Source organism: Achroia grisella, unplaced genomic scaffold, assembly GCF_030625045.1.
Source record: "Achroia grisella isolate CSIRO2021 unplaced genomic scaffold, CSIRO_AGI_Agris_v1 utg515, whole genome shotgun sequence".
Classification (NCBI taxonomy): Eukaryota; Metazoa; Arthropoda; class Insecta; order Lepidoptera; family Pyralidae; genus Achroia; species Achroia grisella.
The window spans coordinates 190,494-204,293 of NW_026712908.1; the positions used below are offsets into that span (position 1 = coordinate 190,494).

The window sequence follows — 13,800 nt, forward strand, 5'->3', positions numbered from 1 at the left end:
CCAGCACTCTGATCCATACAAAATAGTAGGACGGATCATGGTCTTGTAAATTTTGCCCTTAAGTTTAAAGGGAACTCGTGAGTCGCACGTCGTCGCCGTAACCTGCCGCCACTTCATCCAACCTGAGTTAATCCTGTGCTTTATGGTTCGGTCTAATTCGCCATTGCTTTGGAGGAGTAAACCTAAATACCGGAAATCGGAGCAGATCGGCAATGGAGCTCCATTTAGTGATATGGCTGCAGAGCCAGAAAGACCGCCAAAGTCGCAAAACATGTAATCCGTTTTGGAATTACTAATCTTTAAGCCACCACTTTCCAGCTTTTGCTGCCACATCGCTAATCTACTCTGTATCTCAGCTCCCTCCTCACCAACGAGCACAATGTCATCTGCAAATAGCATGCACCAGGGTGCCTCTTCTTGTATCTCCGACGTCGAGGCATCCATTATCAACAAAAAGAGGTACGGGCTTAAAGCCGATCCCTGATGCAAGCCTACAGCCACACTGAACTCGCTGGTATTTCCCGCGGCCGACCGAACGTATGTACGAGGTTGACTGTACATAGCACGAATCAACTCCACATACTTCACTCGCACTCCTCTATCTTTCAGGGCCCACCACAAAACTCGGTCCGGGTACTTTACGTACGCCTTTTCCATGTCCACAAACACCATGTGCAAGTTCTTGTGAGCACGTCTGTATTTTTCACACAGCTGGCGCAGTGCAAATATGGCATCTGTGGTACTTCGGCCTGGCATAAATCCAAACTGGGTTTGGGTGATACTAGTCTCATCACGCAATCGCTTCTCTATCACTTTCTCCTATACTTTCATACTGTGAGACATGAGCTTTATTCCTCGATAATTATTGCAATCCTGTACATCACCCTTATTCTTAAAAATGGGCACTAGTGAACTATTGCACCATTCCTTAGGGATCGTCACTTCCTGCAATAATTTATTAAAGAATAAAGCTAACCACTTGCATCCATTTTCTCCTAATAATTTCCAGACTTCTGCTGGTATGCCATCTGGCCCAACAGCTTTCCCATTCTTCATACTTTTCACTGCTTTCCTTACTTCATCCATACCAATCTCATTTAGTACACCGATGTTTACCGAGACATCTTTTGTAGGATCATCCCACAGATTCTCTTCATTCAAAAGTTTTTCAAAATATACCTTCCAACGTGTTTTTATGTCGTCGTCTTTTAACAAAATTTGGCCTGTATCATCTTTTATACATTTCACATGCTTCATATCATTCGCTCTTTCTTCTCTCATTTTTGTGATCCTGTATAGTTCTTTTTGACCACTGGGGTCATCAAGTGACTTGTATATTTTATCTAATGTCCTTGTTCTGGATATTGCTACTACTTTTTTTGCTTCCTTTTTAAACTTATTATAAATTATCTTTTTCTCTTGTTTCAGACGATCATTCTCTATAGGTACCTTTTGCCAATCTTTAAAAGCATTCTTCTTTTCTTTTAATATCTTTTGCACTTCTTCAGTCCACCACCATGTATCCTTATCTATTATGCCCTTTCCCTTACTTTCTCCAAAGACCTCTTTTCCTACCATTCTAATATAATGTACTATTTCATCCCAACATTCATTCACTGTTTTTCCTTTCATATCTTTCATACTAATCATTTTGTCTACACTTCATTCCTGAATCTACTTGCATACTCCTTGTTTTCTATCATTCGCCATTTAGTTGTAGGTGGGGGGCGTTTCTTATTTTTATTTATATGTACTTTAATTTTTAGTTCTATTAATAACAATCTATGTTGTATGACTAAATCTTCTCCTGGCAGCACTTTACAGTCTTTCACAGTCCATAACTTGTTTCGTCTCGTAAGGAAAAAGTCTATTTGTGTCGCATGGTGACCGCTTAGTGATAAGGTGTTTCTCTTTTTTTTTAAACCATGTGTTTACTATAGCCAGGTCAAATGCTGAAGCAGTTTCTAATAAAGTTTCGCCATCCTCGTTTCCTATACCAATACCAATCGACCTATCCCCATGAACTCTATCATAGTTTTCATTATGTACAGGCGTATATGTAGGCACATGTCCATTAAAATCCCCTCCAACATATACCTCTTCATTTTCATCAAAATCTTCCCAAAACTTTGCTTTTACGTCTTCATCACTTCCAGTCTGAGGAGCATACACACTAATAATGTCCAGAATCATGCTCTCTACTATCACTTTCACAGCTATTATTCTATCACTTATTATCATTATCCAGCACTATTCCAACCCCATTCCTTTTCCCATCACTTCCTACATAGTAAAATTTATATCCTTCCCCAATCTCTTTAGCTTTCGCTCCTTTCCATTTCGTCTCCTGTATACACGCTACTTTTATTCTTCGCCTTTTCAATACCTCCGCTAGCTCTCTTCCTCTTCCAGTCATCGAACCTACATTCCAACTACCATACCTCATACATACTTCTCTTATTTTCTGGACTTGCTTCTTATGTTGCACCCGTCCGTTGTGGTGCAACAACCCTTGTCCATTTCTCGCAGTAGCCGGGTGCTGCCCCTGCGCGTCGCCTCGGGGGTACGCCCTAGTCCGATCATCAATTCGTTCACTCAAATTCATATTACGAGAGAATGGTTTTGGCTTCAGTTTTTCTTTTTTTTTTTATGACCGGCCGCCTGCCTGACGTCAGCCCTCCTTGGGCTTCTTTAAATGATCTTCTCCGGTAGTCCGGTAGCCCCACCTTACTGTAATCTTCTAGGAAGGCTTATTTAGTTTGAAATCAGAGTTTTCCATCTCCTATTTGAACTACCAACCAAGGTTGACGAGGTCCAACTCCCCGGGCATAAGAGCTTTGTTTATAGTGGCGGCCCTAATTCGCCACTGCCATCTGTCATAATGGAGTTTTGCGCGCTATTTATGGCGGTATACCCTGCCATAGGCTCCCCGGCACCTCTCCGACAGACCGCTGCATTGTCTGCAACTGCTTATTGGTTATTCACAGCTAACCTCCATATCTGGGGGCCGTTCGCTATCCGCAACCTGCGACGCGTATGGTGGCAATGAGCTTTGCCCCTGGAAATCTTCCTCCAGAACCACAGCTGATGATGATTATATATATAAATATTAATTTGGTGTTAAGAGTACAAATTTGGAGAACATTAATATGAAAACATAAATAAAATATAATGTATGGAAAAAATTGAGATAGTAATCAGAGATGTACCTACATGATTCCAAAACCACATTGCCTATTTATTTATAAGATTGTTACCCCGGCAAGAAAGAACGAAGAAAACGGATCTGTACTAGTAATATAGCAAGTATAAAAATTAAGTGAATATCTATACGTACAGTATACAGAGTTTTTATAATGGATGTCATACTGAAACCAATAATTGTAAACAGATAATTTGTGATTCGTAAAATTTACTCTACTTTTCCTGAAGCTAAGGAAAATCTATAAAATCATGTTTGAATATTTCATACAAACAGTCTGCTGTCAGATTTTCCTGGTAGCACTGTGACAGAAGCTCCGACAGTTCAGGGAAATTAGCACCACTGTAGTTCTATTTCACCTTTTAGTTCCTTCAGGAACCCTGACTTCTTCATATATCTAAAATGTAGTAAAAGTTGTTATATGATGAATCACTATTTGCAGTGAATAACACAAGGCAAACAGATAATCCGCTGAGTACAAGATTAGTAGGGTAACCTGAGACAAAATTGTTGTATATTGTTTATAAAAGTTTGTGTCATTCATTTTTAATCTATGGTATCTCTACAGTGGCAGATGGCTTTATCATATTTATCTTTATTTATGATGCGCTAGCTAGTCTGTACGTTTTTGTTTAATAATACGTTGGAATTATTTCTTCAGTTTTGTATAAGTTTGTTCAGTTGTATTTTTACGTTTTATTAAAGAATTAATAACAAAAATATTTAATAATTGTGCTACCTAAATAGATAAATAATAACTATATACAATTACAATTATATTCAGAAGTAAAATTAAAGTAGGTAATAAAGGATATAAAAACAACTGTTTACATTTTTACATATTATTATAATGCATGTCAATTAACAATAAAAAATAATTTAATTGCAGACAAACGTTACATAGATGTCATATTTATGAATTACATGTGTATGTGCGAAACTTTATGATGTGAGTAAATATAAAATATCTAATAGTTTCCTATACTTATTGTATAAATTAAAAAAAAATAAGTCACATTTATGGCCCGGTATTTATTTGATAGGGAGTTATTATGCGGACCATTCTAACAGGCCAATCAGCAATCTGCCGAACGCCTGTCTGCTTGAAAGCGGCTAATACTTTGCTGTGTATAAAAAATTAAGACAGTGTTGACGTTGAAGATTCGTGTCGCGTCCAAAGCGAGATGAAAAGAGCCATAAGATTTTCTTATTAAGAATATAGGTGGTAATTTGATGTAAAACATGTAAAACATCAAATTACTACCTATTTTAATTATCTGCAAATCCTTCATTTATGAGAATTCACCTATTACTGCATCGAAAATGTCAGTGATTCGAAAATGTCAACCATTAAGAAAATAATTATGAAGATTTCATTATAATTAAAAAGAGCGTGTTAGGTTTCTTACTTTTGGATGTTGAATTGGTTTTCCTGTACAATGTGTATCAATGTATACCGCCCCAAGCTATATTAGTACCTATTAGATGAAAAGACAATAATAAAATCAGATCTCTTAATCCATTGTATTAAATGTTGCAGGATTTAACCATTATGATTTCCAGAGTGGACCGAGCCAAGGTCGACCAGATTTGTGTGACCGAACGGATGCCAAATCATGTTGTGAGTACATGCTTTGAGACTCATATTATCAATTAGACATCACCGTCAATACTCAGTGGTTTATTTGCCCATTTAATTATATATACATATATATATAATATTCAGAGTTTTAATATGCCCTACTCACTTTCATTTAAGTTGGTGTAAGTACTTAGGTATATTTTAATGCAACTGCATGAGTCTTGCCTTTAGCACGTGACTGTTACAATTCATAAACAATAACGTGATCCTTATTCAATTTGTATAACTTTCCAGAAAGTTTGGCCTCAACTTATTTGACATTGCCGACTGTTATTTAAAAAATGTCATAAAACTCGTTTTTAAGTAACTTCCTATATTGTTTATGTTATAGTACACTAATTTATTCTTTAAAGAACTAGTCGTTTTCTGCTGCTACGCTTCCGCAAAATCCTGTATCGCTCGTTCTCTCGGAAATCTACCGAAGCTTCTACACTTAACTACATTCCTAACCTTAAATATAGTCTATAAATCAGTACCAAAATATATGTGTAATTAATGTATTGTATAACAATACAATAGTAGTGTACTCAGCTAACAATCTAATGTAGTTCAGAATTGCTCGTTCTCAAAAAAATAAGTATCCACAAATCCTTGGATTGACATGGCAGCCCACATTGTAACTTTGAAGGAATGCAGAGTTTGTTGTTTCTATTTAAGATTTTCTGAGGTCCAAAATCAACCACTTTGTTTATTGATATATCCACGACGAAAGGTGAAAATGCGTTACGTCGGAATAGAGGATGTTGTTAAAATCAGCCCTCGTTCGCGAGTATGATGGGCCACCTATATTATACCATATATACCATACAAACACGTTTTATATAAAAATTTAATTATTCATATATTTAGTTTAGGATAAACTACAGAGATATGTAATCTTCGTGACTAATTGACAATTTCTTATACCTATCAGTTATTATGATAAATAAAGTAATTATCCTGAAATGTCAATTATATATATATCTACTGACAAGTAGATAGTAATTCTAGACGGTGTAGAAGAGTGATCCATTAATATTCTTTCTTTTTCTTTTATTGCAATTATGTACAATGTATAAGATATTAAGCGATTCATTTAACAGGTGCTACGAAAAATACTACTAATGGTAAATTAATTTTGAAATAACACATGTCAATCAGTCACATACCTACCTATCTGTCTTATATGTAGTAGATAATTAAAGAAACAAGAATATAAGTTATGATTACATATTTATAATAAATTAATGTGTAATTCTTAGTCTTGGGAATTTCGGAAATCTATATTTTTTTATCAGAACTGCGGCTGGCTGAGTCTATGTGCATACATTGATGTCATTAAATATATAATGTGACCAATGTGCTGAGGCTTTTAGTTCATAATCTTAGGTGCTAATCGCTAACATTCATGACATTGTCGTCATTGGAATTGTGACGTAGCAAAGGTGGCGAAACTTTGGCTAAGTTGACGCTACTCTGACGATATAGTCCGAAAGATCAAGGACAATATTTAGCTAGGTATTCATTTTGTTGCGTATTCTTACAAAGTTCAATGTCGAGTAATGATTCAATGTATTGTATATTATAGTAAGCTTATTATATAATAATCTTAGTTATTAGGTCATGTGTTAAAATTTTGCACAAAGTAACCTTGTACTTATCATTAAATAAATACATTCCTAGTGTTGAAGTCCTCTTTGTCAATTTAGACAGTTTGACGTAGCGCTTTATGCGATTATTATGTGACCATGATAAGTAATCATGGTCACGCAATATAATGACCTCAATGATTAATTAATCTATAATTATATTTGAGACTATTAATTACTTTCATAGTTAATTTATTATAGCATAATACAAGTACAAAACAATGACATATGCAACGAAAACATCATAATCAACTTACAAAGATTTGTCATATGAAACTCTTTTTCCAGTTTATCATTCAAATGTTCGCTTATAATGTTACATTTATATTCTTTAAATTAATTTTATTACTTGCCGAGTCGTTATTATAAGGGAAAGTAGGCTCCAAAATAAAAGAAATGTAATCCCTAAAAATTACGATTTACATTCATGAAGGTACCTATATGAAATGGCTGCATTTATAATGGCTGAGAGAGACTCTTTGACATGTAACCACATATTTGATATTGCAATATGATTAGTTCCAATTGAACTTACAGAAAAATTAAACAAAATGGGAACAGTAATGCCCTACACTAGTCTAGTCCAACCCTTGAGGATATTAACTATACATAGATCTATTGATATATGTCTATGTATAGATAAAATCCTCAAGTATAATAGTAACAGTAGGTATTTGTAAAAATATTTCTTTGTTTTGACATACTAAATTATATTTCAAATAAATCATTGAAAAATTTATATAAAAATGGACAGTTGCGAAAAAAACTGATTGTTAATAAATAAGTTAAAATAGTAGGTATTTATTCAATAATATACTTCATCTGTAAAACTATTTATTATGATTTATCAGTATTTACGTATACTATGTAATTATATTATATTATCTGTGCGTATACCAACCTATATATTAAAGTATTACAAATACTTTAATATATAGGTTGGTATACGCACGTTGGTATAACGTATAATTAAATTCCTAAAGCGAAGTAGTCAATATATTAATTGAAATATTAAAAAAGAACATCGATTCCATTGTTTTCAAAGTTAAAAATCTAAAAGTTTTAGTAGTTAGTACTAAAAATAATTGCAAACAGAACTAACTTCAAACTTTTCGGCAAATTAAAAAATACTCATTTCGCTGTGGGGATGTTCCGAATTTATAGTATTTGCGGAAGAGGAAAGGGTATATACCTACAATAGATACGACCATTTTGATAGTACCAAATCATTGGATACAACTGGAGGACATTTTAGCACCTAAACATAGGCAAACACTTTATTAGTTTGATAAATATTTAATGGTTATGTTTGTTTATAGGCAGAAAGGTCGTGTTTGTCATAATCGTTTACCTACTGTTCATTTTATATTTGTTGTATTTGTCGAATGTCAAGTGAAATCAATTACGTTCTAAGTAATTGTATAAACAATTAATTTATAACGATAACGTTATAAATTAAGAGTTTTAGGTAGTATACAACATTCTATGTAAAATGTGTTTTATACTCGTAGGTATATTATACCTAATATAATTAATGTTTTATAAAATGACCATTACCTCGTAAAACTTCTATATGCTTTTAGATTGATTCATTTTCCATCTTGTTAATTTAACTGAACTTTAGCCACAGCAAGTGAAAAATGCCATAAAATTAGACAAAGAGGACCAGAAACACCGCGCGCGTCGCCAGCTCGTGCATTCCCGCATTGTGCAATCAAAAAATGCGCTTTAAAAAAGCGCTCAAGCACATATGTGCTTGAGCGCTTTTTTAAAGTAATTTATTATCATTCCAAAATAGCGGAAATATGACTATGGAGCAGAAACATTATTATAAAGTTATTGATATTGATATTATATAAATTTAAACGTGTATCTGGAAAACAAAACATAAAATTTTAAAAGAAAGTAAAATGATATATCTACTCATAAGCGAACAAAAGAATGAACAAATAAATTTATTGCACACGCTGACTTCTCTTCTCTTTTATTAAGTACTAAATTGAAGTATGTATCTGTATAGAGAGAGAATTGTTGGTACTAGCACAACTAGTATAGAATTCTTCTGTGGCCGTCACGACGTATCCTAAAATATTAAAAATTAAACATTGAATAATAAACAAAAATATATATACATTTATATTGTTCATTTTAGCTAGCGAGACAAATAAGACAATAAATAATTTATAGGATAGGTAAATTATAAAATAAATTATGTATGAAGTATTCTACGTTATAGAAATAATTAGCAAATACATATGTACATTTTATTTGCTTTAAAGTAACAAGTAGCTTCGTATTTGCTCGCCAATATTACTTAGGTATCTATTGTATTTAGTTTTCCAGGCTTCTTTACAACACTATCTAGTGAGCAGTAGATAAGTTAAAATATTTTTAGGAAATAAAAATTTAAAGGAACTTTACAATAATAATTGATAAGGTTTATTATAATTTAAAAAAATGAAGTGTATGTGAGAGAAGGCGATGAGTTCCTAAATCCATCCTCGAAACAGCAGCTGTTATTCACTGGGCTTAATATACAACTGTCTTAACTACTATAGAAGTTTTCAATTGGGAAGAAATTGGTCACATCGACCTGTTGCTGGCTCGCGGATTATGTATAACTTGTCTTTTATTATTATTTCGAATATTAAATTCTATTTTTAAGTGTATAGTACCGTATAAAATTATGGCACTACAGGCTATCCGGAATATAAAGATAAAATGCGAGAAGGAAGAAGAATGTGAGAGAAACCGGTTTCTCTCACATCTTCCTGTTAATGACATGACATGTAACAGGAAGAATGGGAGAAAAAGAATAAACCTTGTTAGCCAGCACGATCGATTGTATATTTATGTAATATTATGTTATCTGTGATATTAGTAACTAAATTGTCATTTCTTATTTGCTTTATACGTAATCACTCGCATATACCCATTGGTAATATAGGTAATTGCCCTACAAATAAAAAAATCATCGTAATTATTACCTTGAGTATCCACTGCTTACGCAAATCATGGTCACGAGGTATATGTATCCGCGATAGATTTGCTTCGATACCTTATATTTGTATAGTGGTAAGTCAAATATGTCATTTCGGATATTATTAACCTAGTCATATGTTCCTCACATTTTGTTTCCTTTATGCTTAAAGTTTGGTATTTCTAAACATACATAGATAGGATTCCCGTGAGTGGATAAAAATATACAGATATATATATATATATATAGACGTTCAGAGACAAAGTATGTAGGTATTTATAATTATTGAAACTAGCTCAATAGTTTCAATAATTATAAATAACTACATACTTTGTTATATCAGAAACATTGTTGGACGAATATACACTCCTTACTCTTTAGCAGATCAAATTCAAAGTCTTTTTATTCTGCTTCTCGTTTGATGTTGTGTATTCTGTGTACAGCTAATGAGCAAAAAATCTTTATCTAGGATTTTTTCTATAATTAATATAAATTCATGGATTAGGAGGAGATATATATATAAATATAAGTATAGGTGATAAGTAGCTGTAGATGTTTCAAACCTGATACGGACTTGCAATTGTATATAAATTTTAATGACCATTTTAAATGGTTCATTTCAGATAATTAATTATCAATTCAATACACACCACTATGTGTTAAAGTGGTTAAAGTATGTAAATTATTCAATTCAAAGTCAAAATGATGGTGGTCAACACAATATTTGCTTAAGTAACAACATTTACTTAGTGTGTTGGTACGTAGCAAATATTTTATTTTGGGTTGAAGAGCTTGACTATAGTTAGTTTATATTGCCATCCTACGTCAATCTAAGTTTTTAAATAATACTTAATTAAGTCATAGACGACACTGGTAAAGTGTTCAAGTCAGTCCGCAAAACAGAAAATTACGAAGGAATTGGAAAGATAGTAGATATCCATGTAATTTTGTTTTGAGTCATGTTGCATTTCTATGAAAATAACATATTTATCTACATAAAAATAAGTAACTAAAACGTATGGAAGAGTGTTGTGATGGTTTATGAATAACATGAACTTTAAACTGTAGGTACATGCAATTTGCAAATGATTGTCTTTGTCCACTCTGTAATCAACATAGCATCTTTACTCTGTAGATTACAGATGCCTCAGTGGTCTAACGATTTAGTTCACAGCCTTACTTCCGATGGTGACTGGTTCGATTCCTCGCACGATAGAAACATTTGTATTCATGAGTATGACTATTTGTGCCGGTCTGAGTGGTCTCTATGTATATATTTTAAAAAAATGTACCCATAACACAAGCTTGACTTGGGAGTAGGTATATGGCGTTGAATATACCTACTCCGAAGTCAAGCTCGTGTTATGGGTATGATATGATGACATATGATTTTCTTGAAACATTATTATTTTATTCATCATTTGCTATAGATACATTATATATATACTTGATTTTCTATACGTAATGATAGTCTCACATCGATATTTAGGAGTAGATAGGTATGATTATTTACAGTTCTAAGATGTAAGCTGATGTAGGTACATATCTAACCAAGGACAGAACTAATAGGTAAACGGACACATTTATGTATTTCCCAATAGAGCAATCATTGGAAATACACAAATAATGATAAATCACTTGTAAAATTGCCCCTGCACACACCAAATATTTAGAGTTTGACACCATTCATTGATTCATCGAACTGCAAATAATTCAACGAAGAATGTTCTTTAACAAACGATAGGCTACTAGAAGATCTTAATGTTGGTAGTATGTACTTACTTTGTTTTTTAAATACTGATAACGTTCTATTTTTAACTAGGTCCCAAAGTTTTTTTTAGTTTCATTTTAAAACTTTTTTTGTCATTTTTAACAAGAATGAGGTGTTTCAATTGACTGCATTGGATTATGCGATCTCGCCATTACACTAAGAGTACTCGAGCCAGAAGCTTTTTTCGTCAATTCCCAGGTCAAAAACTTCTAAGATGCTTAAGAAAGTTATATTATAATTATAAAGTTTAGTGAAAGTTTATTATTTTCTGTATCTGGTGCAATAAAGAGTACAAATTAGTTTCCTAATGATAAAACTTCTAAGTTTTGGACCGGTCACCTTGAACTGTTTCTAGTTTGCGGTCTATATGAATCAATTTACTCGTATAATTCATTTCAATTTTTTGAGAAACAAGAACAGTTATATATATTTTCTATACTAACTACTATGATGGACGTTGTGGTGGTACCGAAGCCTATGGACGACTGAGACACCAGGGGTGTTACGTGCGTGTTGCCGCCCCTTAAGAAACCTTAATATACCCTTCTTGAAAAACCTCATCCAGTAGTTTCGTGAGAAAACCTCGCAGGTAGTTCATTCCACAATCTAAGTGTACGCAGGAGGAAGCTCCTCTGAAACAGCACTCCGGGATCACTTATGTTCTAGCGTGTGGGAATGAATACCCTATCGATAGCCAGAGATATATATTCAATAAGTATACAATTATTATAGGTACATATATACCAATCGATGTATAATAAATATTAATAGATAATAATGGAACGATGCATACGCGGTATACACAGCCTGGCGCATTAATAGAGGATGATGTCATCAGGAATTGACGACAATGATTTCTAAGCATGAGCTCTGATGAAAACTTTAGTATTCATAAGCTCAGACGCCGAAACTTTATTAACTTCTATAAAAATGTTATTGAGATTGTGACGTTAATATATACGACGATTCTGTCTGAGTAACTATTGGGCAGATTGTTTGTAATTCAAATATAAAAAAATATGACATATATATATAAAATAATGTAAAAAATATATTCAGATTTTTATAACTATAATTAATAAATAATAATTTGTAATCTGGAACTTTACATGAGTACATGGCGCATGCATATCTAATATTCGTAGAAGATAATTTCTATCACGAGAACGGACATAGGATATTGCGCTAACTTGCTTTTCCCAATTTACAATTATCCTAAATATTACAATACACTACTCATAGTGCCATCTGTGGATCAATACAATAAACTTCTGTATGTGAGATTAAGGTAGTTGTGCTAATTTATTATTGCTTTGTCTGCGAATCCAAAAATTCAAGTGCCTAGTATTTTCTATTTTCCTCTCTACAACGTAACACGACAGAATATTGAAGATAGAAATAAATATTTCTTAAACTTAAGATCTAACAACTAATGTAAAATCAGTAATATTATTATTATTATAAATGCAGAACTGTGTCCGTCCCTTACTAATTCAAGACTAAACTGCTGAATGTATGTCAAGGAAGTTTGATACGAAGGTAAATTGTATCTCGAGGACGGGCAGCCATATTATTTTCATCTCAAAATATGCAGAGGAAGTATCGAGTAATAATAGCTAGTACTATGTAAAATTTTAGTAAAATTTATTTTATGGTGAGCTTATATATCTATGATGTTTAAAAAAACAAAATTTTTTGTAAAATCCTTTATTAAAATAATAAATAAATTGCAAAAGAGTGAATATGCAGCTTGAGCAGTTAAGTTACGGTCACACCGTTCTCCGCCCGTCGCGCTACAAGCTGTGAGCATTTCACACGTTGCACAACATTTAAAGCATACACTGCAATGGAGCCCATTCTGAAATGTCATTACCGAAACTTGTCTCTAAATTAAGTAATATCAGAGATACAGTTAGCTTCATAAACACTTGCGTTATTAGAGCGAGATAGACATGTTATGCATTAGTATTTTATATAGTTCTCTCTAATTGCATGGTTTCTTAGCAAAAATTACGTTCACGTGAACAAAGTGAGAGTAGTTGCATTCAGAGGCCGGTATGTATTAAGGATGACATTACAGAATCGGATCCAATACGTTAAATAATCATATACAAGATATGAAGGCGACATGATGACTTCCGTGTATATGCACAATAATAAAGAATTATACCAGATTTTACTGTACATAATTGATTTAACACATTGCTGAATAGAACAATAACTTATAAAAATAATAATTTACAAATACACACAGTGCAATAATTGTAAAAAAAAAATATAGATGCTATAAAAATATTGGTTAGACTGGAAGCCAGTAGACAAACCTCTTGTGTAATTGAGTCTTGTAAGATATTGTAAATATTTAAAACTTCACTCTTTAACATAAACAGTACCATATTACTCAATGTTAAGCATATTCACAATTAAATCAAACTTCTAATAAACCTGCATTAGATATCAATACCAGTATGAGATAACATGACAGCATATATTTCTAAAATGTTTATTAGAAGTTTTGTTTGTATTCTTTTTATAAACAATGTGGAAAGTCAGGGTTGCCAACTCCAAAAATATTTT

The 13,800-nt window shown here is 32.8% G+C and overlaps 2 protein-coding genes across 2 annotated transcripts; both read right to left on the reverse strand.

The window, feature by feature from the left end:
- Positions 1-1,818: 1,818 nt before the first annotated feature.
- On the reverse strand, positions 1,819-2,193 carry LOC131846923 (uncharacterized). The gene has a single exon (XM_059196341.1). The coding sequence runs from the start codon at positions 2,191-2,193 to the stop codon at positions 1,819-1,821; it is 375 nt and encodes a 124-aa protein (XP_059052324.1).
- A 34-nt stretch (positions 2,194-2,227) lies between these two features.
- On the reverse strand, positions 2,228-2,605 carry LOC131846924 (uncharacterized). Its single transcript, XM_059196342.1, has one exon. The coding sequence runs from the start codon at positions 2,603-2,605 to the stop codon at positions 2,228-2,230; it is 378 nt and encodes a 125-aa protein (XP_059052325.1).
- Positions 2,606-13,800: the final 11,195 nt, after the last annotated feature.

Excerpts from the sequence above, each read along its gene's own strand:
- LOC131846924 (XM_059196342.1), bottom strand. The coding sequence starts at position 2,605 with ATGAATTTGAGTGAACGAATTGATGATCGGACTAGGGCGTACCCCCGA.
- LOC131846923 (XM_059196341.1), bottom strand. The coding sequence starts at position 2,193 with ATGATTCTGGACATTATTAGTGTGTATGCTCCTCAGACTGGAAGTGAT.